This window comes from Lissotriton vulgaris, chromosome 12 (assembly GCF_964263255.1).
Source record: "Lissotriton vulgaris chromosome 12, aLisVul1.2, whole genome shotgun sequence".
Classification (NCBI taxonomy): domain Eukaryota; kingdom Metazoa; phylum Chordata; class Amphibia; order Caudata; family Salamandridae; genus Lissotriton; species Lissotriton vulgaris.
Window position 1 is genome coordinate 326,539,659 of NC_141700.1, and position 26,399 is coordinate 326,566,057.

At 50.0% G+C, this 26,399-nt stretch overlaps 1 protein-coding gene across 2 annotated transcripts in view; it reads right to left on the minus strand.

The window, feature by feature from the left end:
• The window catches only part of VSTM2B (V-set and transmembrane domain containing 2B), a 181,757-nt gene extending 161,529 nt beyond the window's left edge, over positions 1 to 20,228 (minus strand). Inside the window, exons 1-3 of one of the 2 annotated variants that reach the window (XM_086946449.1) lie at positions 19,609 to 20,228; positions 18,694 to 18,878; positions 12,253 to 12,285 (exon numbers count right to left, since the gene is read on the minus strand). In XM_086946449.1, coding sequence (XP_086802575.1) covers positions 12,253 to 12,285; positions 18,694 to 18,878; positions 19,609 to 19,681 — 291 coding nt within the window. In that variant the 5' untranslated portion in view covers positions 19,682 to 20,228. The remainder of the gene's footprint in view (positions 1 to 12,252; positions 12,286 to 18,693; positions 18,879 to 19,608) is intronic. The other variant, XM_086946448.1, reaches the window with a different exon arrangement.
• Positions 20,229 to 26,399: the final 6,171 nt, after the last annotated feature.

Consider the following 26,399-nt stretch of genomic DNA (forward strand, 5'->3'; position numbering starts at 1 on the left):
CTACATTCGCCCCCGCTGCAGCCTCCACATACCGTCACCATATTGTAATTATGCATAATTTTTCTGAAATTTTGACCACTTAAAAGAGGGTAAATGATGTGAACTTCACACACCCCTACCTAAAGTAATTGTCACCTTTGTGGCTGCCTTCACCCCCTACTTTTCAGACTCATTGTAGTATCTCACTCTGTTGCCTTGCAGCCTAGATCGTGCTTGCAAATATTGTACGTGCTTGGGTAGGATGACAGGCTGCAAGTACTGTATAATGCAGACATCTGGGCCACAAATGCAGTTGAAGAACAGGTTTTTGTTTTTGATCATGGCGGCTTCCATCTTTTTTACACAGTTTCATGTACTGTGCATTAGAAATGTCAAGACCTTTGCAGTGTGCGAACACTGTTATTACAGTCATCAAATCATGAGTACGATAAAGATACAGTCAGTCGAAATTGACGTCCACATGAAGTTGTTGTTGTTATTTTAATTGTTTTGTAAAGCTCCACTGTTAGCCACAAAGATGTCTTTGTGCTGTGTGTGGACAAGCTTTGAGGTAAGGTGCCTTGGACAAGTGGCTCGAGCAGGTGTGGGCTTACTGCAGCGATCTGCTTGCTGGGCGCAGGCAACGGATATATGTGAAAATGAGAATTGATCTCTTTTGGTATTCAGAGCATGCTGAGGAAATGGTCCCAGAGTGAAATCTCCATTCAAAGGGGCTTCCTGTTTTTTTGTAAACTCTGATGTTTTCCACCAGCTGCTCTGGTGGCACTGTCAACATGGTTTACAAAGGAATGGTATAGCTTAAAGGGCTGAAAAACACAAAATTGGGGAGGGTCAAGGGGACTATATTTATAGACTATCCAAACTCAATACCCCTAATCAAACTACAGTGAACAAAAAGAGTTGGAGGGTCTGTAAGCTAGGTCGCTGAGTCTAATAGGTCCTTATTCAAGCATCCCTTTTGGATTGCACTAAATCAGACCTAGTGGTCACATGACACGGGTATATAGTAGATATCCTATCAGCCCACCCATTTGGCGGAGCATCGTCATGTAGGACGTCTGACCAGGGTGGTAAATCTAGGCCCAGGTGAATCCACGTCACTGCAACTCCACCGCAGCCTACCTGAAAATAAAAGACGTCCTTGCCTTTGAGCCCTACCTGGACCTAATTACAATTTCTGCTGACCGGGCACTCTATATTAAATTTAGAGTAGGCACCCTACCCTTTGGAGACCTGCTCTCAAGATGGAACACGCCCGCGCAGGCATCACCACATTGCGCCCTATGCACAACTAGGCCCGAAACTGTGGCTCATTTCTTTTTTGAGTGCCCTGACTACATCCGCCCAAGAAGACATTGGCTCAAACCTCTCTGTAGACAATTGGGAACTCGCCGGTATATGGTGGCTTTACGGATTTTATTAACTGACACATCCTCCCCCATAGTTTGTGGCGTGTCTAAATTTTTTAAATGGGCATGGTTGATCCGCTTAAAAAGACTGTATTTAATTCATTTTTAATTAACTTATTTGTTGTACAATTAGAAATATTTTATCCGACCTGTTCTTAATTTGTGCAGTATTTTATGATGTGCTGTTTTATATATTTTTGTTATGCTTTTATGATATTTGCATATCGAAATAAAGCTATCAACCAACCAACCAACTACAATATTTCTTTCAAAAAACCCTTTTAGTCTAATACAAGTCACTAGTCCGTGGGAATTTGTCTGTTTCCCTTTCAAATATTGGTAGGTTTGCATAAATTCTCACACACCTCAACACTGAATAAATAGTAAATATTTGTTTGTTAATCAATAGGAACCATAAACATTAAACATACGCAGTTGAAGGCACAATACTAAATACAAATTGGGAGAAGAATAGTCAATCATAAACAATCAATATGCAAAAATGCAAATTGGCTAGTTCTAATGTTACCAGCATGTGCAAAATAGTGTGCAAAGTGCAACCATGCAGATCTTCTTTCTTCTTTGGTCAGTAGCCAGAAAGCGAAGCCAAATGGCCCTAATTCTGTCTAGCATCCCATAGAGGACTATGCAAGTGTAAAATTATGTAAAAAGTGCAGAAATGCTAATATTTGATATTTGACGCTGGCGGCAGAAGCCTATGCTGTGTGCAAAATTGCACAACACTTGTGACAATGCTAACATTTGATCAAAAGAACAGTTGGAAAAAGTCGGGCTGATAGCCAACCTGGCGGGATAGGAACCTGAAAGGTTACATTGTCCCTAGCAGCTCACCATAATGTAAGTGAATTTCAAGGGTTCTTATCAGGGGCCTTTTTCAATGTCCATTTTGACCCCTCCTGAATCTGAGGATCTGCTAAGGAAAGGATTTGAAGATGTCCAAGAACTATACCACTCGAACGTTAAGCATTGTATTCCTTGGATCTAATGACTCAATTAGAGCAGATCTACAAGGCCTGATCCCTAATGCATTAAATTCTTTTTTCAACATGCTTCTCCACTGTTAGCCCAGAGCAGGGCAGATACAGATATACCGATGACATGCTGTAGTGTTTCAACTGCCTGATGGCATAAACGGCCTTTCTGATACCCCTTTGACCATCTTTCCTCCACTTTGGGAAAAGTCTAGGGTTGGAATGTTACCAAATCTCAATGACGGTGATTTCTGTTTAATCTTCAGGGGGTTGGTGGCTTCCAGGAGGGGTGGTTCTCTTTGGACATCGTAAGATTTCAATACCAGGCACCCATGGAACTGCTTAGCCACTTTGTTTTGATAGTCCACCCAACTTTGCAATTTGATGGATTTATTTACTACACTTCTGAAAGCTTGGCCGGTTCTCTTAAGGTTCCATAGGTCACCCACCTGGACCTTTTCGATTCTTTTTGAAGTACTTTTTATATTCACCATTCCTTCTTTGAAGGATAACTTCAGAACAGGCTAGATTAGCCAGTGAACGCTGGGCGACTGACCGGATTTGTGGCTGCACTTAAACACTTGGGGGGCGGGGGGGGCAATGCTGCTGTCATTAGTCCATGCGCATATGATCCACGGCAGTTTAGTAATCTCTGCTATAGTAGTAGCAGGTCTTCTACATACAAGATATTTGGCAGTAGTTGTCCACCAAGCCTCAGGGCATTAGATACATGGCCATCTAATTCCTAGGAGAGGTCTGCAATATATAAGTTAAATAGAAGGGGTGTTATAACACAAACTTGTTTTAGTCCAGTTGATGTTTTCACTTCCTTGGACAGATGGGTACCAACCCCGCTCTTAGCCTTATCCCTTGTGTCCCAATATAGCAGCCGGATGGCCCTGAAGATGTTGGGCGGGGTTCTCCACTGTTGGAGTTTTGCCCATAACCTGCTGCGCATGACACAGTCGATGCTGCCTTAAAGTCAACAAAGCACATGTAAAAGAGGGTCTTTGCTCTACGGAGGATCAGCCCCAGTGCTTAAATATTTGTTATTGTGCCTTGGCTTTTTGTAAACCCGGTTTGGTTGAATGGGAGTGTGCTAGTGTCTGATGCCCAAGCTTCCAGGTCATGGAGTAGCAATATAGAGTAATATTTAAGGTATGTGTCCAATAGTGCGTTTAAGCGGTAGTTGCTGGTGAGGATGCAGCACCTTCCTTAAAGATGGGGTAAATGGTCCCGCGTTTCCAACTTCCGGTGGTGACTCCTTTTGTCAAAGTAGAGTTAAACATTGTGGCTAGAAAGATGGCCCGTATCGAAGTCAAGACATTGAAAAACAATTGTGGTATCTCATTTGGACCTGGGGCGCATCAGACTGAGATGTTTTATTGATCTTGGTTATCTCCGCGGGTGTATATGATGCAGATTCCAAGGACCCCGCTGTCCCCCTGTAGCCGATGTAGAGCAGTTTGCATCATAGGTAACTTCTTTGAAGTGTAGCTTCAAATGTTCGCCCCACTCACTCTCGCTTATATCTGCATTGTGGGCTACCCTTGAGCCTTTTTCATTGTTGGTGATGAGTTTCCAGAATTTTTGGGAGTCAGTTGACTTTGAGGCATATAATAGTTGGGCACACAGCACTTCCTGTTTGGATCTTTTGAAGGCCCATACCTCCCATGTCAATAATCTTCTCTCATTAGGCAGACTCTTTAGTAGGTTCTCTTCTAAAGGGGTTTGTCTGTCAGAGTTGCCTTATCAGTCTTCCTACCAAGGCTCTTCTCAGGTAAACCGATTGTGGCATGTCTATACTTTTACAGCGCCTGAGTTGTGCTCCCTTATTCACTCCACTGGCACGATGTTTATTTGTCAGTTACCCTACAAATGCCTCCTATACTGATATCAGGTTGGTAGCCCTCTGCTGCCAAATTCTCAAAGATGAACATCGCCTCCCCTCCCTGATCCTTGACAGAGCTTGAGTTCCACTTTGGGCGTTTCAGGTTTTCTGTATCCGTGTCTCCCAGTAGAGCTGTTGCAACCTTGTGCTTACGCAAAAAGGTTCCTATCATGATTACCTGCAGATGATGCTCACGCTCCTCCTAGTGGTGTATATTCTAAAATCCCGCAATTGGTTGTATAATGGAAGGTTCACCAATGTGTAGCCTTAAAAGGAGAGCGACTTGCCCGATGCTCTCTAGTCTATGCTGGAGGGATATAGACTGGCTTGTGACCATTCAAGGCAGACAGGCCAGTTAGCTCACACACCTTGACTGTTTTTTCTCCAATCTTGACTTTTCGATTATCATGTGGTCTACTCTGGACTGGCAGGGGCCCAACTACCTCTGTGTGCTCCTCATTTGGATAGTGAAATAGATTGAGTTTAAAATCTCCTGAGACTAGACAGTATGGTGGATGACACATATTTTTTAGATGAAGAATGTGTGTGGCAAGCTTATCTGCAGTTGCAGTCTTCCTCTTAGGGTTAACATACACATTAATGAAGACCAGGGATTCTTCTGAGTACTTGGCCTAACCATCCATACACAGGACCAGGGGCATGGTTTGTCCGTATTGAGTTCTGTGATCTCTGCAGACAGGTCGGTGTTAATGTACATTGAAAGGCGCCTTTTGCCCTCCCAAAGAAGCTGCTTTTCTCAGACAGCTTTTTGAATTCTACATATTCAATGGGTGGGATACTAGCTTGGGCCCAGATCTGCTGAATCATTATTATATCGAATGTGCCTAGGTAGTGTACGATGGCAGGGTCTTCAATCCTATGTTCCAGGAGTAAAATAATTAGGTGTCCCAGTCAGAGACGAGCTGCTGGGCTGCTGTTCAATCTTTGCGGGTTGCTGCTTGGGATAGAGGGCTGTGGGCAACCACCTCCTGCTGTACTGGAGTTTGTGCTTTGTTGAGATTCTTCACAGCACACCCCAACTGGAGAAATATGAACTCTGAGCAGACCTGCTAATCTGACACAGCTCAAGTGAAACCCATTTGTAGTCTCAAAATAGGATTTCTTTGTAGTTACAGTTCCCTCCCCTCATTGTAAAAGGTCCTCTGTGTCCGTGGAGTTCCAATTCAGAACATACATTACTGACTCACAACAAGAAAGTTAAATCAGTTATCGAAAACTATTGGAGATTGGTTGGGCACTTATGTTTTTTTTTTAAATAAAACTACCTTTATTTCTCAAATTAAGAACTGTGGCTTCCTCAGTCAGATAAGCTTTGGTTTTTGGGCGTGTTTTGTTTTAGTTTCTCGTGCCTTTCTACAAAACCCTGTTGTGCACATGCTACTACAGAGAATGCCACAGTTTGGAAGTATTTTAAAGTTATGCAATTACAGTGTTTATTTACATAATCCATAATAAATACAGGATATTATTAATGTATATTGTTTATAACTATCTACATAGTTGTGTGCCTGTACATTAAGAGGCTGGTATGGAATACATGACTACCACACACGTTCGAGTTAAATAATTCCTTTGTGGCTATTGTTACGTATTTCCTATAATAAAGGTGTGTAAATGTGTCCAGAGGGAGACCAGAAGTAGGATTTTAAACTGGCCTGTCATTAGTGTTTTATTAGACAGAGGAGTAATCCGTGTTTGGAGAGGCTAAACAGAAGACACTTTATAGTGCTGAAAAAAATTCGAAGTGGTGTCTATCACACCTGTGGGTCACACATACCCTATAGGGGACTTGATAGCATGTGCCCCGGTCCCAACACCTTTTATTCAGACAAACAATGGTTATCAGCTACAATGGAGTCTCTTTTGTGTAAATTCTGGACAAGCATTTCACTTGGAGGCCCTGACTTTGTATGAAGATGTGCTCGTTGTTTCCTATTGGTATTCAAATATTTTGATTAATTTTGTCTGGTGGGTACTTTTTTCCAGTGGGCATTGCCCCATAGGTTGGTGCGGTTCCTAACAAAGTTGTACATTGCTGTATACAGGTGACCTGTGCAGTATAGATAACTAGTTAGCTGGTTCTGGGTTAGCTAAAGCAGAAGGGGCCCTAAGGCGTCCCTCTCTTGGTCACCATATATTTTCCCCTCTCTTGGTCACCACTGAGTCACTCCTCCAAAGATCGCCACTCTACCCCTCTCTCTAGTCACTCATCCATTGTTCACTACAAAGTTCTTCCTTCAGGGGTCACCACTTAGCCTCTTCTCGATATGATGCCTCAGTCTCTGCTCCACGTCATCACAAAGTCCCTCCTCCTGGGCCACCTCCCAGTTCCTCCTCCATGGTAGATGATGTGACTTACTAACAGATGTACACAGGTGTTGCGCTAATTAGTCCAGCCCTGTACGCAAGCACTGCCCTTCTGAGGAGGATTCTCTAGAGCAGGGGTCTTCAAACTAGGGTGATCCCAAGGGGGGCGCCAAGCTGTTGCCAAGAAAACACACAGTGCTGATAACAGTGCTTTGTTTTCTGCAGGAAAAGATGTGCGGCAGTGAGCCGCTCTGTAATGGGCGATCACAGACATCTTTTGTCATTTTTATCCTGGCTGAGAAAAGGTGTGGAAATGGAAGGGGCTCCAAAATATTCTTCAAAACCTCCTCCCACATTTCTAATAATCACACTGTGGATATGTTTACACGTTAGCAAGGCCTGTTTGACCAGAATGGTATGTTTGGCAACCTTGTATTTATTTGATTGCATTTTTAAAAGGTTAACAGATCTTAACTGCATTGTATAAATAAGTCTAGACATATTCAAACATTGCCAGTATGATAGAATAATTGTGAAAAAAAGTTGAGGGGGGGGAGCCCCAGTGATTTTATTTTCTTCTAGGGGGGGGGGGGCACAGCATTGAAACTTTTGAAGATCACTGCTCTAGAGGCATGCTATTTTTAGTTTAGACAGACTGTCCAACAAATGGTCTGTTTTTAGTATTGCTGGGAACATATTGCATTTTTTCTCTTGTAGCATCATGCTAGCGTTCGTGTGCGGCGTCCTAAGTTGACCTGAGTGGGATACATGAATGTTGCATTGAAAGAGTGGAAGCAATAATCAACATTTAAACATGTGTAACAAATGCATTTCGTAGGGGCGTACTTTTTCTAAACCCTCTTCTCTTTCTCTTTTAAAGCAATGCTCCACAAATGGGCGGTTGAGTTGTATACAGTTGCATTGGAATTTGGAGGCGAGTGCTTGCGCTTATCACTCTATTTTACTAGGTGAGGGGTAGGCTGAGGGCTAACTTCTGGGTCAGAGGAACCTTCCGCCTTTGGTAATGTGGCAGAGGAGCCCTGGCCCTGAGCTAGTCTAACGTGGTGGTTTTGATGCATTTAAAGAGGCCTCTACAGTTCTGTGAAGACCACAGCGATGAACTCTGACCTCCAGCATGGATGGGCTTCATACCACCAGTGCAGTCTCTGCGGCTCGGGGTTTTTATGTCACTCTCTCATGATGTGCTGTGCTCATTTGGACAGAATGAGAGAACACGAGCACCCCCATCGCAGCGTGGGCCGTGCGGCATCCTTATACCAGTCCACAACAATCACCTCTAAGATGTCCTTTCATAACAGAGCTCAGAACGAAAGCCCAAGCCGCTTTGTTCTGTTGCTTCCACCATTATCAACATGGCTTCAGTTCATAAATAGACAGGTGCAGAGCGCCCTCTTGCTTTTGCCTGTACACATAAACACTCACTGTAAACATGCCTGCACTAATGCTTATTTGATCCAGGACCCTAACGCAAAATGGTGGACCACCCTGCAGAATGCAACGAGGGCCCCCTGACTCTCGCATATCCCACAGATAATCATTAATCTTGACCTCGTTAGCGTCCCGTGAAAGATTAGGGGCCCCTGAAGGTATGGGGGCCCCACGTGTCACAGAAGCTTTAGTTAAACCCCTGGTTTGATCTGCTCCTGGTTGCCACGCTCTACGGTAATAGTTGCGTATGACGAATGAGACACGTAGATGACGTCAGCAGGCGTGTACACCTCTTCAGCAAAAGAGCGACTGTTCATTTCCTCTGCTCTGCTTCTGTCTGTGATGAATATGTCGGGGCCTTTCCTCTATTAATCGATTTTTGTCTTTTTCATTTTTACTTTGCTTTTAAAGGCACGTTTCCATCGCGAGTGAATGTATGTTATTGACAGGTAAACAATTATGTCATTTTTCTTGTTCTAGAAAAATACTTCTTCCCTGCGGCTTTCGCGTGGGTTTATTTTATTATTTATGTACCGTTTTAGTGCAAACATTTTGCCAGAGGGCTGTGCATAGGTCTGACGTCATCGAATGTGTCTGCAGGATTTGAAAGTGTGCGGGCCTACAAGCAAGAATCTAGTCGGTTAATGCCGTTCACCACCAAGCTGCAGTAATTATATTCGGTGTTATAACCTCAATACGGGCAGATTCTATAAAAGACTCCATCCTTTGATAATCGCATTACCTTCCCGCGATCTGTAAAAATGTCAGTACTTTGATTAATTCTGCAGAGATTTAAACCCTTGTGCTCAAGTTCTTGACAAATACCTTTGTTTAGTGTGTGCACACAGGAAAAAAACACCGTGGCATGAGGCATACACGTGCGCTTCCATATATATATTTGCATAATGTGGAGGCGACAGCATGGCTCGCTCCAGACTTCGCCTCTCCAGAGTCATGGCGCGCCACGCAATCAGAAAGGGTCATAAAGAGAATATTGCACTCTGTATATCTGCAGATGTAAAATATAAGTAGGGGGGCGCACAAAAATCCACCCATTCTCTTCTAAGAAACATCCGTCGTGCACGTTCAGTGTGAGTCGGAATGTTCCGCAGAGAGAGCCATAAAAATCCTGCGTTTTCTCTCCTGGCCAGAAACCTACCTCCGCCCATTAATTTGCCTATCCTGACAAGGAACCCGGCCTGGCTCCTGCTGCAGCGCCGTGAATTAGTGCGGGATATTAACCAGGGCCGTAAATCCCCGGATGCTGGCGGGATTTCTATGCGCGGGTGGGATTTATATTAGGTCAAGCCACAAATGGAATTCAAAAGCGACCAATCGTGAATTGCTTTAATAGACAGAGGAGTGTTCCTTGTTCGCACAATCATGCGAACCATGTTTGTTCCCTTAGGCGGGGGTGAACGGGGGCTCCCCCTCCGTGAAATAAGGCCCAGGACTCGGGGTGAAGAGCTGGCCAGCTGCGGCGCTCGGTATTGTTTTCCCCGGGTCCTTCTCCTCGTCTTAGTCCTTACTCTAAACCACGTATACCACATTTTCTTTTAAACACGTTCAGTCTGTTTAAAGCAGATGAGATAAAACCGAGGCAGTTCCGTTCTCGCTATAAACAGCACCCCTGGCACTGTGTATGTGTGTGTGTGTCGGGGGGGGGGGGGGGGGGGCAGTACCTTCTTGATGTTTATTTGTCATGTGAATGGGAAACATAAACCACAATTAAATGATGTGGTTGCACGTACCCACAGCTAAGATATTTCACTGCACAACAAACAGCGCCTAGATCTGCCGTCTGCCACCTGCGCCTGTCGATTAGTTTATGTCTCCAGATAGGACCAATAGCGTGACGTAAAAGGATGCCCCCCCCCCTTCGGAATGGGAAGGAGGGCCCTTTAGCTTTCCCTAGCGCCCATATATGCATTAGTCTTGAGCTAAATGGGATCGGAAGGGATGAGGGGGCTCTGAAGGGTTGGGGGTGGGGTGGGGGGGGGGGGGGCTCTGAAGGGTTGAGGGGCCCCGAAGCGTTGGTGGCGCCTGAGGGGTTGAGGGGGCCCTGAAGGGTTAAGGCGCCTGAGGGTTGGTGGTTCCGTTGCACCGCATATGGCCGCATTAAACCCTTGGGATTCATCTAATTATTTAACCAGCTAACTTTCCCTGCTGCCCACCCGCCCAAAACATATATAGGATACCCATCCGATCATCCTGTCCCTACTCCGACACAGTACAACCCCAAAACATACAAACACAGTTGCCGCCGCTGTCTCAATAGGCACTATTCTAGCAATGTGCAGCCAATGGGTCATGGACCCTAGTGTAAGAGAGAAAATTGACCCCCCCTCCCCCCCAACACCCGGCGTCTGTTTGAATTATAAAGCACAGCAATAAGCAGGATTTACTGAGCCCCCGGTGCCACTGCACCCGCTGCACCACCGGGAGCTGCGCCCCTGCTCCCGGCGTACCTGATGTTGTTGTTGTTGTTTTTTACTTCCGTTGCCCCTCTGGAGGAACTGGCATAGGCATCTGCCTGCGTGGCCTATGCTGTATTTATCCATCACCCGTCTATCCAACCACAGCCTGACACCCCCCTACATCCCCCTCCCTACTTCTTCCCGGCTGCTGCAGAGGCAGATTATTTCGAGACAGATGGCTTCAGAAGGCCATGTTCAACCCGCCAAAATGAGGCTATGACCCTAACGTGGAACCGCCGAGGGGGGCTTTTACTTTCTGTGTATGATACCGCATTGAACCGGACAGCCCTAATGCAGAGAGAATTTCAACGACATATGTGTGTCAGTCAGTCAATCGGTGTGGATGAGGGCAGGAGATCATTCTTGATCCCTCGGAGCTCTCTCTTGAGGACACAAGGGCTCCGTGACCTGCCCTGAGTGAAGCTGTTCAACAGAAAGTGGTCTTGTGGGGCATACTGTGGCTTGCAGGCACCTGCTCTGAGGTTCGACGGTAAAAGGGCGGGAAAATCGGAGAGATGCCAGGCCTCGACAGAGACCTTATGTACGACACGTCACGCTGTCTCTGTGGCCATGGGAGCTGCGAAGTAACCGTGATACTGCACTCTCTACTGGTGCATGGAACAGCGACCTCTGTTTGTTCTACTTCCTCAACAGAGCTCATTGTTGTTCGGTTTCCTTAGCCCGTTTCCCACACAGGTATGCGGCCGTGCGCATGGCTTGCTCGGCCTCAGTACATAAAGAATGTTCCCAGCGCAGGCTCGGGGACCTGTATTTTTCAAGTCGCTGCACGTAGCGAGACAAACAAGGTTCATACACACATTTTCAAAGTGAAAATCCCCTCTACAAGTGGATGAATCTCCGTGACTGCTGTACACGAGTGACCCCTCGAGACTGGCCTGATAACCCCCTTCCCTCGGATTTATTCCCTCGAATTGTATTTTTCTTAAGGTCATTACACCTCGTATTAGAAATATACGTAAAAATACGTGGAGCTGCGCCATGCCTGTTTAGATGTTGACCCTTAGATGCCCTCTGAAAGCTACGGCCCTGTAGTGGCCTCTCAGACACGAGCCCTGCCCTGCTGTAAACTCCTCCGTTTCATACCGATGCCAAGCATACTGCCCACACACAAACAGGGCCGGCTTTAGCGCTGGTGGTGCCCGTTGCGACCATTTTTTTGCCCCCCACCCCATAGAACCTCCTCGTCAGATTCCCTCACTACTACCCCCATAAAAGCCTCCCTCATCTCTCCATAGCCTCCCCTCTCACTTACATTTCATTTGTTATAAAGCGCTGATAAAAAATGGCTTCACCAATCCACTCAGCTATCCACATACAATAAAGATCTGTTCTTTGCAGCAGGCATATTAACCCCCTGAGCTGCTTTATGGTGAGTCAAAACTGCCACTAGACAAAACTCCGTTCCCTCTCTCTCCAACAGGAACATTAATTACACGAGCGATCACGACATTTTTATTGCAGCCTGAAAGCTGGAAGCACAAGGAGCTCTGCAACAGGTGCTTTTAAATCCTACCGTACTGCTACGCCCGCCCACCAGAGGTCGGTGCCCCCCTACGGATCAGCGCCCAGCGCAGCCGCACTGGTCACACCACCCTAAAGCCGGCCCTACACACAAGAACACCCCGCTGCGCCGCCGCTGATGCCAACATTTTGCATGCACATGACGAACACTGTGCAAAACTTACACTGATTTTCGTTGCATCCTTACTTCCTGTTGCCTGAAAAACAATGTACAGACTTGATTAGACTCACAAGAAAAGGCTGCCTGGCGGGGGCTGGGGACACGGGGGACAGTCGTGTCGTCGTGTGACTGCCCGTCACGTTAGCGTTCGTCCTGGGGGAGAGGGGGTGGGGGGGATGGTTAGTATACTAGGGGTTAATGCACAAGATTGGCGGGTATGTCCTTTTTTGAGTCGTAACACCCAACGACACGGACTGAAGTGTTGTGTGTTTTTTTTGGGGGGAGGGGGTTGGGGTCAAAGTGTTGGGGGGTATAGCAGTTCAGGCTGTGAAGAAAGCTGTAGCTGAAAATGCTGCTAAAATGTCTGTGTTGAGGCCAAGGGAAGTCCGTGGGAATTCATAACGCAAATGTACCACCACCTTGCGGAGGGTTCATTGCGGCCATTGATTGGTAACACACGTGTCTGTTTCAAGGTACCCGTAGGGATCACAGCGATCCACGCCAAACTTGTGGCACGTGCGTGTCCGTGGCCGGCAGTGCCCACCGGCCACCAGCAGGGAGGAGTTATGGCTGCCAGGGTTACTACCGCTGCAGCCTGGCTGGGGTTTTTGCCGTCTCCACTGCGGAGCTCTCACCCGCTGTAAGGATTTGGCAGAGATAGTCTGAGAGACAATCCCCACCCCAATTTTTCTTGAGTCAGAGATGGTCTGAGGGATCCCTACGTCAGAATGTGAGGAGTCCCTTGTCCCCGAGGCTCTAAAAAGATGGACTGGGGAATCCCCTCCTACAGAGAGTCGTTAAGGGGGGGGGGCTCTCTGAGTGCTACATCTGAGATAAACTGAGGAGACCCCTCTCTCTCTCAGGGTCTGCCAGTGATGGCCCGAGAAGCCCCCTCTCACGAAGGGTCTCTTGAAGACGGCCTGGTGGGCCCCCTCTCTCTGAGGGGCTGTCGGTAATGCACCGAGGAGCCCCCTTTATAGGAGGCTGCACCACTGATTGCATGCGGAGACCCCGCTGTCTCTATCACAGATGGTCTTAGAAGCCCCCTCTCTCGGAGACTAGGGGAGGTGCGGTCCAATGAGGCCCCCTCTTTGATGCTAATTAAGAGGCAATCCGAGGAGCCCTGCTCGCTAGAGCTCTGTCACAAATGCAACTATGGCCCCGCCTCCCTCCCCGGGAGCTGCGTCACCGATGGAGTGGGGAGCAGGCCCCTCTTACCGAGGCTCTGAGAGAGATGGTCTGAGGACCCCCCCCCCCCCCCCCCCCCATGAGCTGCGTCACAGATAGAGTGGGGAGCAGGCCCCTCTTCCTGAGGCTCTGTCACATTTAAATACACTTCGGACCCCCTCCCCGTGAGCTGCGTCACAGATGGAGCAGGCCCCTCTGCCTGAGGCTCTGTCACAGATGGTCTCCGGGGCCCTGTCACTAAGGCTCTGGTGATGAGTGGGCCTTCTTCGGGCCATTCCGAAGTCTCAGTCACAGATGGACTGAGGAGCCTCTACTTTACAAGGCTGTCCACAGAAGGACTGGGGAGACCACTGTCAGCTGTTCTGAGGCACCACCACTCAGCGAGGCTCTGTCAGGGATTGTTTGAGGAGACCCCCTCTTTGTGAGATGGTGGCAGAGATAATCTGAGGAGCTCGATTTGTGATCGTCTGTCAGTCATGACCTAAGGAGCACCTTGCACTGAGGCGCTGTCACAGGCGGTCTGAGGCACCCCCTCTCCCCGAGGCTCTGTCACAGATGATCTGAGACCCCCTTCTCTTTGAGGCGCTGTCACAGATGGCCATAGGCGCTCCCTCTCCCTGAGTCTCTGTCACTGATGGTCTGAGGCATTTCCTCTCCCTGAGTCTCTGTCACTGATGGCCTGAGGCAGTTCCTCTCCCTGAGGCTCTGTCACTGATGGTCTGAGGCGCCCCATCTCCCTGAGTCTCTGTCTCTGATGGTCTGAGGCACTCCCTCTCCCTGAGGCTCGGTCACCGATGGTCAGAGATGCGCCCTGAGGCTCTGTCACATATGATTTGAGGCGCTCCCTCTCCCCGAGGCTCTTTCACCGATGGTCAGAGATGCGCCCTGAGGCTCTGTCACAGATGGTTTGAGGCAGAGGCGCAACTAGAGCCAAATCTCGGGGGGGGGGGGGGGGGGGGGGGGGGGGGGGGCTACGAAAAAATTTCGAGTGGGGGCTGAACCTTTAATCAGTAGGCAGAGTGGAGCTGCAGGGGCTCTTAGAAGGGGTGAAAACAACTGCAAGGCCTAATTAACATTCAAATGGTCTTTTAAAGACCTGTGAAACGTTCGGGTGCTGCTCTGTGTGTGCCCGGGATCTGTCTCATCCCGGGCTGCCACACACGACGGGGGGGGGGGGGGGCGAAGCCCGGTGAGTCCAATGGGTGTTGCGCGCCTTGTCTGAGGCACCCCCTCTTCCTGAGGCTCTGTCAAAGATGGTCTGAGGCTCTCCCTCTCCCTGAGGACTGTCACAGATGGTCTGAGGCTCACCCTCTACCTAGAGCCTGTCACAGATGGTCTGAGACACCCCTTCTCTCTGATGCTCTGTCACAGATGGTCTGAGACACCCCTTCTCTCTGATGCTCTGTCACAGATGGTCTGAGACACCCCTTCTCTCTGATGCTCTGTCACAGATGGTCTGAGGCGCTCCCCTCCATGAGGACTGTCACAGATGGTCTGAGGGCCCCTTCTCTAAGAGGCTGCGCCACTGATGGTCTAAGGCTCTCCCCAGGCACGGCCCGCGCAGGGCGTTATACCAGGGTGGTGACGTCAGGCAGGGGAGGGTCAGGGTGGGTGGTTGTAAAATGCGGGATATGGACCATTAGAGGTAAGTACCGTTAAAAATAAATAAAACTAATTTTGTTGCCCACGCTGCATCGCCAAATGTGATGCAGCGTGGGCAACAAAATTCATTTTTTTTTTCTGTACTTACCTCTAAGGGTCCATATCCCGCATTTTACAACCCCCCCCACCCTGGCCCTCCCCTGCCTGATGTTACCGCCCCAGTATAACGCCCGGCACGAGCCGTGCCTGGCTCTCCCTCTACCTGAGTCTCTGGTACTGATGGTCTGAGGCATCCCCTCTCCCTCAGGGCTCGAGTAAGGGGACCACGCGGGTGGACGGCGTCCCCCCACTTATTTTACTGGTGGAACGCCAACCCCCCTGCCAAACAGCTGGACTAAACTCTTTGGCCTCTTTGGGACGAGGAGCTCGGCACCTTTCGTGACGTCACTTCCTGTTGTGACGTCACTTCCGTTGACAGCGTCCCCCCACTTCTTTTTTTACGACTTGTCCCCTGCTCTCCCTGAGGCCCTAACTCTGATGGTCTGAGGTGCTCCCTCTCCCTGAGGAATGTCACAGTCACAGATGGTCTGAGCTCTCCCTCTTCCTGAGGACTGTCACAGATGGTCTTAGGCCCCCCCCTGTTTCCCGGAAGCTCCGTCACAGACGGATGGTCTGAGGCACTCCCTCTCCCCGAGGCTCTGTCACAGGTGGTCAGAGATGCTCCCTGAGGCTCTGTTACAGATGGTCTGAGGGGCTCCCTCTCCCTGAGGAATGTCACAGATGGTCCGAGCTCTCCCTCTCCCCGAGGCTCTGTCACAGATGGGCTGAGGGGCTGCCTTTCCCGGAGGCTCTGTTACAGATGGGCTGAGGCTTTCCCTCTCCCCGAGGGTATGTCACAGATGGCCAGAGGAGCTCCTTCTCCCTGAGTCTATGTCACTGATGGTCTGAGGGGCCCCCTCTCCCTGTTAATCTGTCACAGATGGTTTTAGGCGTCCCCTCTCCCCGAAGGTCTGTCACAGATGGTCTGATGCACCCCCTCTTGCTGACGATCTGTCACAGATGGTCTGAGGCATTCCCTCTCCCTCAGGGCTCGAGTCAGGGTACCACGCGGGTGAACGGTGTCCCCCCACTTATTTTACCAGGGGGACGCCGCCCCCCCTGCCAAACAGCTGGACTTAACTTTTGGCCTCTCCGGGACGAGGAGCTCGGCACCTTTCGTGACGTCACTTCCTGTTGTGATGTCACTTCCGGTGACAGCGTCCCCCCACTTCTTTTTTTACGACTTGTGCCCTGCTCTCCCTAAGGCTTTGTCACAGATGGTCTGAGGCACTCCCTCTCCCCCAGGCTCTGTCACCTGTGGTCAGAGATGCTCCCTGAGGCTCTGTCACAGATGGTCTGAGGTCCCCCCTTCTCTATGAGGCTGTGTCACAGATGGTCTGAGGTGCTCACTCTCCCTTAGGCTCTGTCACATATAGTCTGAAGCTCTCCCTCTCCATGAGGACTGTCACAGATGGCTTGAGGCGTTCCCTCTCCTGAGGCTCTGTCACAGATGGTCTCAGGCGCCCCGTTTCCCGGAAGCTCTGTCAAAGACGGATATAAACTGCGGAACCCTCTCACCTGGAGGCTGTCTGACCTTGACTCAGCCCCCACTTGAGGCCCTGCCACCGATGGCCAGGTGCACATCGGAGTTGTAGTTTCCGAAGGATCCTGTCCCAGAGGCTTGGTGGCTCCTGCGAGAGCCCACTTGGGCCAAATGCGCCCCCGTCCTCTCTGCATCTGCTCTCAGGGTTCTCTTGGGCACTTGGGGTTTGGGGTAAATGAGTCTGCCAAGGATGCATTAAAGGGGGTGCTTGGGTCTGCCTGGCGAGCACCCGGCCTCCTCTGCTGCAAAGAACCATATTCATATCTTGCAAACCTCGGACACCACACCCATCGCAGGTCTGAGTCTTCTCACCCGGCCAACAGTTGCATAATTAACTGAAAAGAAGTATAGTGTCCTGTTATTTTGAAATATTCTCTGTTTTCTTGGTGCCTCCAGGTCTATGGGATGTCCACAGGCGACAGAAGTGCTGCTGGCAATTTATGTGCTCAAAAACATGTTTTTGTCGCTCTTACTTGGGTTTCAGTGCCAGTTTCGGACTGCGAACACGATCTTCGTGTTGGCTCTTAATTCTGAAGCATCGGATGAGAGCGGGCGGGTTCTTTTCTCCCTCGCCCTGTCTCTCTGTGGAAGGTGGGCCTCCAGTGTGAGAAGCCCACGGGACTGGGCTAGGACTGTGCGCGCCAGTGGCTGTCACTCCTTTGCTGCCAGGGCGCGTGGCAGGATTGTGCGTGGGGTGGTCATGCCCTTGGGCTATTATCCTGAGCTTGATCTTGGGGGCGCTCAGTATAAAACGTGTATTCTTTTTCGGGGTGCTGGTGGTGTGGAAGGCGGAGGATACCTTCTATCTCTGTTAATAGTGTGTCAGGTATTACCTTTTTTCGAGCTGCGTGGCGAGGGGCGTGGCCAGTGGGTCAAGGGCCCCCTGGTCATTGTTCGAACTGTGAAATACAGCAATATCCAAGGTTCAGTGAGCCCCGGTGCCACTGCGCCTGCTGCGCCACTGCCTGGGTCGCCATTAAGGGCGCGCGTTGGTCTTCCTGTTAGGGTGCTCCCTGCCACACAAGGCAGCGCGTGGAGAGTGGTAGGTGAAGCACTTACACCGGAGGAGCGTGCGTGCGCGTATGTGTGTGTTGGGGAGGGGCTTGGTTTTTGCCATTGACAGTCAGTGCCGCTCCAATGTGCCAGAGACAATGTTGCCCTTGCCCTATTCGTGCTGGCAAAGCCGTTTAGAGCCCGACCCGGGCGCGTCTGTTTGTTGGAAGCTGCACGTCCCTCCTGCAATTAAGGACCTGTCTGCATCAATAGTGTGTTTGGGTGGAGGCTCGTTGCCAACAAGTGTACGTGAGGTTTTTTTTGTTGGGGGGGGGGTACCATGTTCCGGCTGCCAGGGCTGTTCACTGGGTATAGGGGCGTTCTCATGCTTCCTGTGTCCCACTGATAGGTAGAGAGGCAAGTGTAAAGGGTCGCTGCCAGGGGCACTGAATGCCATGAGCCTGCGGGACAAGGGATATAACGGTCTTTACGCGCGTATGGGCCCTGTGGTATCTATGTGTGTAGGCGCCTTGTTCCCGCTCAGTGGCTGAGTGTCAGGTGCGTGTGTTGGAGGTGTATTTTATGACGGTACCTAGTTCCCGCTGCCACGGGGCAGAGGTGCGTCCGGAGGCGTGGCGCGTGACACCCTCCCTTCTCCCGGCCCCTGCGTGGGGCTGAGGCCATGAACGTTGCTCCGCTGTCCGGGGACTGAGTGCCAGTGTGTGTGGTTGAAGGGGGAGGGGGGGTACATTGGCAGGGGTACACGGGGTGAGGGACGTGCTGTGGCAGGGCGTGGGGCTATAGTACTTTTCCCCTGATCCAAGACCGTGTTTAGTGCCAGGTGTTAGGGGGCACATTACCTCCTTTCTGCTACCAAGGGCCAGAGTTGGGGTGCCAGGTGTGTGTGTATTTTGTTCTCTTCCCTGGGTTGACTTGGAGTTGTGGGGCCACATTACGTCGTTCCCGATAGTGTGGGGGGGGGGGGGGGAGGGTTTGTGTTGGGGGTGGGGAAGGAGTTACCTTGTTCCTGCTGCCTGGGGCGCTTAGCGCCAGCTCGTGCGCCAGCTCCCGGGCTGGCTCCTTCAGGTACCACCACTGGATCTCCAGGGAGTACGAGCTGGATGCGCTGGCTCGGAAGGCGCAGGGCATCTCAATGTCATCCCCCTCCCTGACGGTCACATCTCTGGGCACCTCGGTGAAGGTGGCTGGGGAGAAGACACAAGGACAGGAGGTTAGCGGGGGCTATAAACACGAGGGCCTCCTACCTAGGGCTAAAGCGTCTCCTCAGAAAAGACGCCGTGTCGAGCAAGGCTCTACGTGCGCTGTGTTCTAACAGCCTCTCTCCCAGGCCCCAACAATACCCCTCTTATGTACCACAGATCGCCGCCCTTCTTTCCACAGACCCGTCCCTTTGCTCCAAGTTCTGCGAACATTGAAGCGGAAACAGGACCATTAAGGTGGGACGTGGACCACGAATGCCACTAAATGTGTATCCCGCCCCGTGCCCTCCACGAGCCAGTGACCAGATGAACATACCAGGGGCAAGGAGTCCACCCAAGACCCTGGCTGGAGGCTGCAGACCCTTCGTGGCTTGTGTGGCGGCCCACGCCACGGTATACATCGTCTCCACACTCCCTCTGGCTTTTCTCTTGGTCAACACACCTGCTCTGGGGGCACCACTCACTCGGGGGTCACTGTGGCACTAGGGTGTTGTGCATTAACCTGGCAGTGTTTATACTGGGTAGTTTTTGATCTCTTCACCCTCTTCCTTGCCCCCCTCCTCCTAAGCAAGGCGTGTGTTTCTTTTGGCTGTTCGCACCTGTTGCGCCCTGGCAATGCCCTCCAACCCTGCGCCCACAGTCCAATCTTTGGGGTGACCCTTGCTCTCTCCAGCCCTCGATGGGTCCCCTATGCCGCCGTGTGACGCGTACTCACCGTGTGCAGGGAAGAGCAGGGGCGCGTGCAGCATCAGGTAACACACGGCGCGGAGCACTCCGCGCCTTTCCATCTCATACGTGGGGCAGCGCAGGTGTGCGGGGCGCAGGAAGATTTCAGCTGGCAAACTCACATCCCGTGGCAGGTGAAAGCAGGGCCGCCCCCCTCAAAAATAACAGCTATCCAGGCGCCGATCCTAACGTTTGTCCACCCAGTGGGAAATCCACAGCTCTCCGACCATGGCAGGAGCCGCTGGTCCTCGAAAAGAATCGCGCACTTGTTCCTCCGGTGAAAGCCGACCCCCGCCACTCACGATTCAACTTCCCCGGGTGGAGTGGGGCGTCTCGCTGCCCGGAAGCTGCAGGTGGGGGAGGTGGCCAAACCCCATTCCCCTGGCGCGCCGGGTCACTTTGGGCTGCTGGTTTGGAGAGACCGCCGGGTCCAGGAATGGACTCCCTTCCTTCACTCCTGACCTGGGTGTGGGTGCTCCCGGCACGGCGCGCTGTGCAGGGCGTCCCCCCTGCAGCCTGGTCCTTCGGTCGGTGGGGAGAGCGCTGCGAAGCAGGTCCTGTGCTCACTGGTGCCTCCAGCCGTCCTCTCTGAGCACCTCCTCAGACTGGGCAGAGAGACTCGCGCGCTTCACATCAGCACAGGCTGCCCCCTCCCTCCTGCGCCGAGGGGTCTGGGCAGCGCACTGTTGAGACTGGCAGTGTGGGAGAAGCGCGGGGAGGGAGCGCAGCGCGCCGTGTGAGGGGGCAGCAGTGCACTGTAAAGCCACACCGACTTTTTGCTATATAATACACATTTCTACTTGAGTGCCCTTACGGGGCATGCAGTGGCAGATATTCCCTTGCAGGACATGCTAGATAACAAATACGCACAGACATCTCCGCCTGCATTACTTTATTTAATGCTGAACCGAGGACGCTCAGGTGGCAGGGCTGCGCTCCGAGAGCTGGCGGTCCTTAAGCCTGGTTCAGTGGCTGCCACAGCTGGTCAGCGCCAGAGAAGCGATGACGACCAGACGGGGTTGAGGCTGGCATGGGCACGCGTGTGGGCACCAGCCTCTGGCGCAGCGGGCGTCGCAAGGGCTTGAGCCTTGGCTGGCTCGCCGCTTCTATTGGCTCGGAGTGAGCTCAGCCACAGAGGGGCCAAAGGATGCCCCCCCCCCTCTCTTACCCAGCGGGGCCGGCCCAGAGCGAGCCGTGCGGGTTAAACCTCAGAAGTGCCTTCGGACGTGCTGAGCATGGCGAGCAGTGGAGGGGGCCGAGGCCAGGCACAGCGGGCACTGCTGGAAGGGGGGAACAGCCGAGGGAGCGGTGCCTTGTGGGGGAGGCCTCGAGGAACGGGGCAGGCACATGGAAAAGGAAGGGCACCCTTGAGGCTGGGGTTTGGGGGACGCAGGTTGGAGAAGCACAGAGGAGGGAAACAGAGCCCACCGGTAGAGGGCAGTCGGCGAATGAAGGAACGAAGGACAGCGCTGGAATGGGGGCGGGGGCTGCTTCAACTCCCCCCCCCCCCTCCCCCCAAGTATGAACGATGGCTGGTGGTTACACGAGCACGTCACTTGTGAGCACTACACTGGACGCTCCTGGATCCGTGAGAAATGTAACCGCCAGCCTTTGCCCGAGCACAAGGGAGGGCGAAGACCAAACCAGACTGACTACCTAGACCTGGTAGAGTGAGAAGGGAGCGGCGACGGCACCAGGCGAAGAGAGGCAGGGCGGGGTGCTCAGGGAAGGAAAAAGCCCATTTGAGTGGACGCCCCCTCTGGGCAGCTCCTTACGCGGGAGCCGAGGGGGCAGTGGTTATTGCGGACGGGGCATCTACACGTCTGGCAGTGGCTTCGGCTGCTTCCTGTATTCACCAGTGAATATTCGCGCCCCCACTGTTTTCCTTGTTGTTTTATATAGCGCGAACTCGACCCGAAGGATTCGGAGCTCTTTTAATGAGCACCAGTTGCATTCCAGAGGGACTCAATCTTTTTTAGGCACTGGAAGACTAAGAGAGTTTCCCAGAATCACAGGATGTTTGAACCTCCTGGTTCCCTAGCTTCAAGGTCGTCCGTCTAGCCGTTAAGCAACACCCCCTCGCTGTTGCTGCATCTTCCTCCAGCAGGATGTGAATGTTCTTTTCGATTTGCCATCTTTGCCCCTTATATCCGACCCGTCAATTTCTCGGTGCTTTAGTCCACCTTTTCTTACCACCCTCCGCTCAATTTAATGTTTGTGTGTCCCTACCCCTCACTTCTCCCCTGCCTCCTTTCTATTTACGTGCCACCTCCTCTCTCCCTTCAGTCCAACGTTCAGTTCGTGTCTCTCTGCCCACCCCATTCAGCCTCGCCTTACCGACCCTCACGCACCTTCTTCACACTATTCATTTCTTTTTCACTTCTCAACATTTCTCTAATTTTCTCCCCTAATTTTTAACGTGCCATCCCCCAATTCTCTTTCCTTCCCCTCCCTTCTTCCCCCCTCTCTGTCGGTACCCGCTGGACTATTGAGACCCGCTGATACTCTGCAATCGGCACGGCTCATGAATATATTGATTGTCGTTTGCGTCTAAATAATGCACATGTAATTCCCTTAAAAATATAAATACTGCACATTTTTTCCTCTAACCATTCGCATGCACAAACAATACTGACATTCACAGTCCGCCTTGTTCCTCTGTATGGTGGTGGAACGCCCCATTGACTTGTGAAGCACTTTGCACCCACGGGTATAGTGGCCTGAATAACAGATGTTTATTGTTACTCAACTCAATAGTGTTCATTTTATCGACCTCAGAAGGATGAAACCGTAAGTGTACCCCCCAGATATGAACCTGTGATCATGAGGTCAACACAAGTCCCTATAGTGGAGCCATTAGACAATAAGCTAAGATCTGGCTTGTAATGCACACCAAGGGGTACTTTCTTCCTTATAACACATGATCATTTAATCACCTTTCCAACAAGCCATTTAAATACTTGGTGTCTTGTTCTTTCATGTTCATTGCAGACCAGAAGAACAAAAGCAGAACTCACTCTGTGAAATTAAATACACCAGAAAGCATTTAGTAATTTTTCCATAAAATAGAATCAGTTTAATGTACATCAGGTTAAATCATGCTGTGGCCCAGATTGTGGTGACTTATGCATAGATTATATATTTTCTGTAGTGACCTATAGCCAGGGCCACTGGAAATATGTGATACTGCGGATGCAGCGTTTTTTGCAAAAATATGGATTTGTAGCATTTAGCACGTTATCCATCATCTGCTGCATAGTCTGCGGATGTAAATATTAAAAAATCGTTTTTAGTTTAAATGGATCAAAAGTTATTGAAATTAATCGCAACAATAGTCTCTACAAACCGGAAGGCCCTTCACAATGGTTGACTGGACATCTTTAAATTGCTTTAGTGTATTCACAACATGCAAGTCGCTACCCCCACTGAGAAGACTCGCAAGGAGAGAGACAATTTAGATTGATTATTGTTTAGCCAAGGCGTAGCCCTTTACTTTTATTCACAGAGCATCAGTGAGAAAAGAGAATCATAGTTAAGCAGTCTTTAAAGATACAAGAATACAGTACATGAGATCAGCAAAAACGATTAAAGAAACCCAGAATGTACAAGCAATAATTACAAGCAATACAACAACTGTCTCCACTTTCCATTAGAGTGTTACACTTCAGAATGCACAGTGCCAGACAGCACCTATTTTTTATCCATCACCCCTGCCCCCAACCAAAGGCATCCTGGGGATTATTGGCAAGCATACTGTAGTGGCAACTTCCCCTCCGTCTAACATAGGAATGGTCAATACCCGCAGTTCCATGCAAACACATACACCACCTAGTGCTCTGTTCCTGTCAGAGTATCCGTCCCTAGGCAAATTCCCCCCAAAAATTAAACTCCAGGCATCCCGGGGTAGGGCAGCATGTTCTGGACCACTAGCAGGTCAGCCCCCACCTCCTGCCAGCCCAGTGCCCACACAAATCAACACCCCTCCATGGGGGTCATCACTGAAAATCAGTCCAACTTTTTGGGTCGCCCCCTTTTTCTGCTGCTAGCAATTCAGCCACACGGTGAAGAGGTCACTAGTGAACACGAACTCCCCCAAGACACCGCTGGAAGGCTTCAGGAATGACCTGAACATTGTGCGAAAGTCAAATGAAGACGCTGAGGGTCTCAGAAGACATCTGTACCCTCAAACTATGGGTGAGTCCTCAATCCCCTAGATACCTCTCCCCATCCACCTGGACGCCTCTCTAAGAGGCTTCAGGTCATATCCCCATCCTTGGGCCCCAAGGGAAGGCAACCGATCATAGCAGGGAACTAGAGTGTAACCATAATTCCTGAGACACTCTGTTGGGCATGGCCGGCCCTTAAAAGCTGCTGCATACTCACCTCCTTGCTCCTTAGCCAGAAATGGCTACTTCGAACGGTCAAGTGTGGCCCCATATGCTTCCATGCAAGGAACCCCCCATCCGAGTTTGCATGTCACCCTGGCCTTGGCTTGATATTACAGTAACGTTATCAGGTGGGGCAAGTTCAAGTTCGGGCATTTATATAGCGCACTACTCAATCAGAGGGTCTCAAGGCGCTTGGGGAAGGGGTTCATTATTTGTCGAATAGCCAGGTTTTAAGTTCTTTTCTGAAGGAGATGTGGTTTTGAGTAAGGCGGAGGTGAGTGGGGAGCATGCATAAGACTTGGGCTAACAACAGCTTGCAACAACAGAACCTCTTAAACTACCGAATAGGGGTACTTACCCGACTGTACCAGATGAATCAGCCGGAGCCCGGATACCCTGTGTTACCCTCTGAAAATCGCTTGGGAGCCCGCGCTCTCACCTTGCTGTTCAGCAGTCCCCAACTTTCACTGTGGTGATAGGCACCCCTTATTGTGCCTGCTTTGAGCCATAGGCTATCACCTGAAAGGCAGCGAATGGAAATGTTAATTGTACTTGGCGCAGATGAAAACAAGCTCTGACTATGAAGAGCGACATACTCACTGACAGGGGATGCCCATCATGTGGGTGATAGCGCTTGGTCTGTTCATAGTTGAGATTCCTGGTTATCGGTCTTGTAGGGGTATAAAAAGGGGGTGATCTCACCACGGTAATGTAACCTATGTTACATAAGTATCCATCAACTAAAATTCCACCCCACTATGCCTCCCCCACAACCCAAGGTGTGGCCTTTTATGCCCATCAACACCCTCAAAACAAGTTCATTGGTAAAGTCAGTCGAGAGGGCAGGTATTCATTGAGCACATAGCAGATGCCCATAGGTAGTACCACCACTGGGTCATGAATATCGATTAAAGCATGAAATGTGCGCCCTGACAAAGGAATTTTTATCATACCTTTGTGGTACTTTCCGAAACGCGCGTCAGCGCTTTTCTCTTGTTTGTGTTTTTGTATGGTATATCTGTGAACTGTTTATTCTTGTTCTTTGTAATGTCTGATGTTCTCTACTGTTTTGTAATTGAAAGTGTTTTGGATTTATTGTATGTGTTTTATGTATTTGTTTTTTGGTTGCTGGATATATAGTGTGTATGTCTATTTTTGAATACTGTGAACTGTGGGCTGGATTTGTTGTGTTTCATGAATATTTGTGCAAAGTTTATATGATTATAATGAAATGTGATGCATTATGTGCATTTTCATGAATTAATTTATCTATTTGTTCTGTCTGACTCTTTTTAAAGAAAGTAATAAAATATTGATGATAATAAATAAATAAATAAATAAAAAGTCAGTTGAGCTTTTCTGTGGGTGAACTTTTCAATATACTGGAGCTTTTGCCCTTTGCTTAATTAAGTTGGGGACATTTTCTGATGTTCTTTAGTTATCTTCTCCACTTTCTCCTCAACCTAGAGGGATACAAAGCGATCAAACTAAAATTCCAGGGCACCACATAGCGCACCATTCCTGCCAGGGTAACTGAACACAGGGGCCATACCCAAAGTTCCAAACCAGACATTGTGGGACCATCAGCAGGTCAGCCCCCCTCCCGCTTACCCGGTGCTTACACAAATGCCAACGTGTAACCCCTCCCCAGGGCTTCACCTAGGGGAATCCATGCAACATTACAAAAAGGCACTTGATGGGCAGGTTGTTCCAACTGCTCCACATCTCTCCAATCCAGAGGGATACCAATTGCAAACCCAGGGACCGCATAGTGCACTGGCCCTGTCAGGGTACCTGAACACGGGTGCAGCCCCAAAAGTTGTAAACCAGACATTGCAGGGTAGGACAGGAGAGTCCAGGAACACCAGAAGGTCAGCCCCGCCAACCCGGTCCCCACACAAATACCACTGTGCAAGATCACCCCAGGCTTCACCCAGAGCAGTCCATGCACCATTACAAAAAGGCCCTTGATAGGCAGCTTGTGCTAACTGTTTCACGTCTCTCCATCCCAGAGGGATACCAATCGAAAATCCTGGGATCGCATAGTGCACTGGCCTTGTTGGGATACCTGACCACAGTTGTAAACTAGAAATAGAAGGGTAGGGCAAGACAATCCTGAACCACCAGCAGGTCAGCACCCCGTCAACCCGGTGCCCACACCAATACCATGGTGCAACATCACCCAGGCTTCACCCAGGGGAGTTTATGCATGATTGCAAGCAGGCTTTTGATAGGCAGCTTGTGCCCAATTCTTCTCATCCAAATCATCTCAAATATCGAGTAAAAAATATCGTTTACTAAAATATAGTTTGTAAAAATATCGACTTTAGTAAAAACAATGATAAATTAAAATAATATGAAACATTATTTACTAAAATATACTTAAAAATAC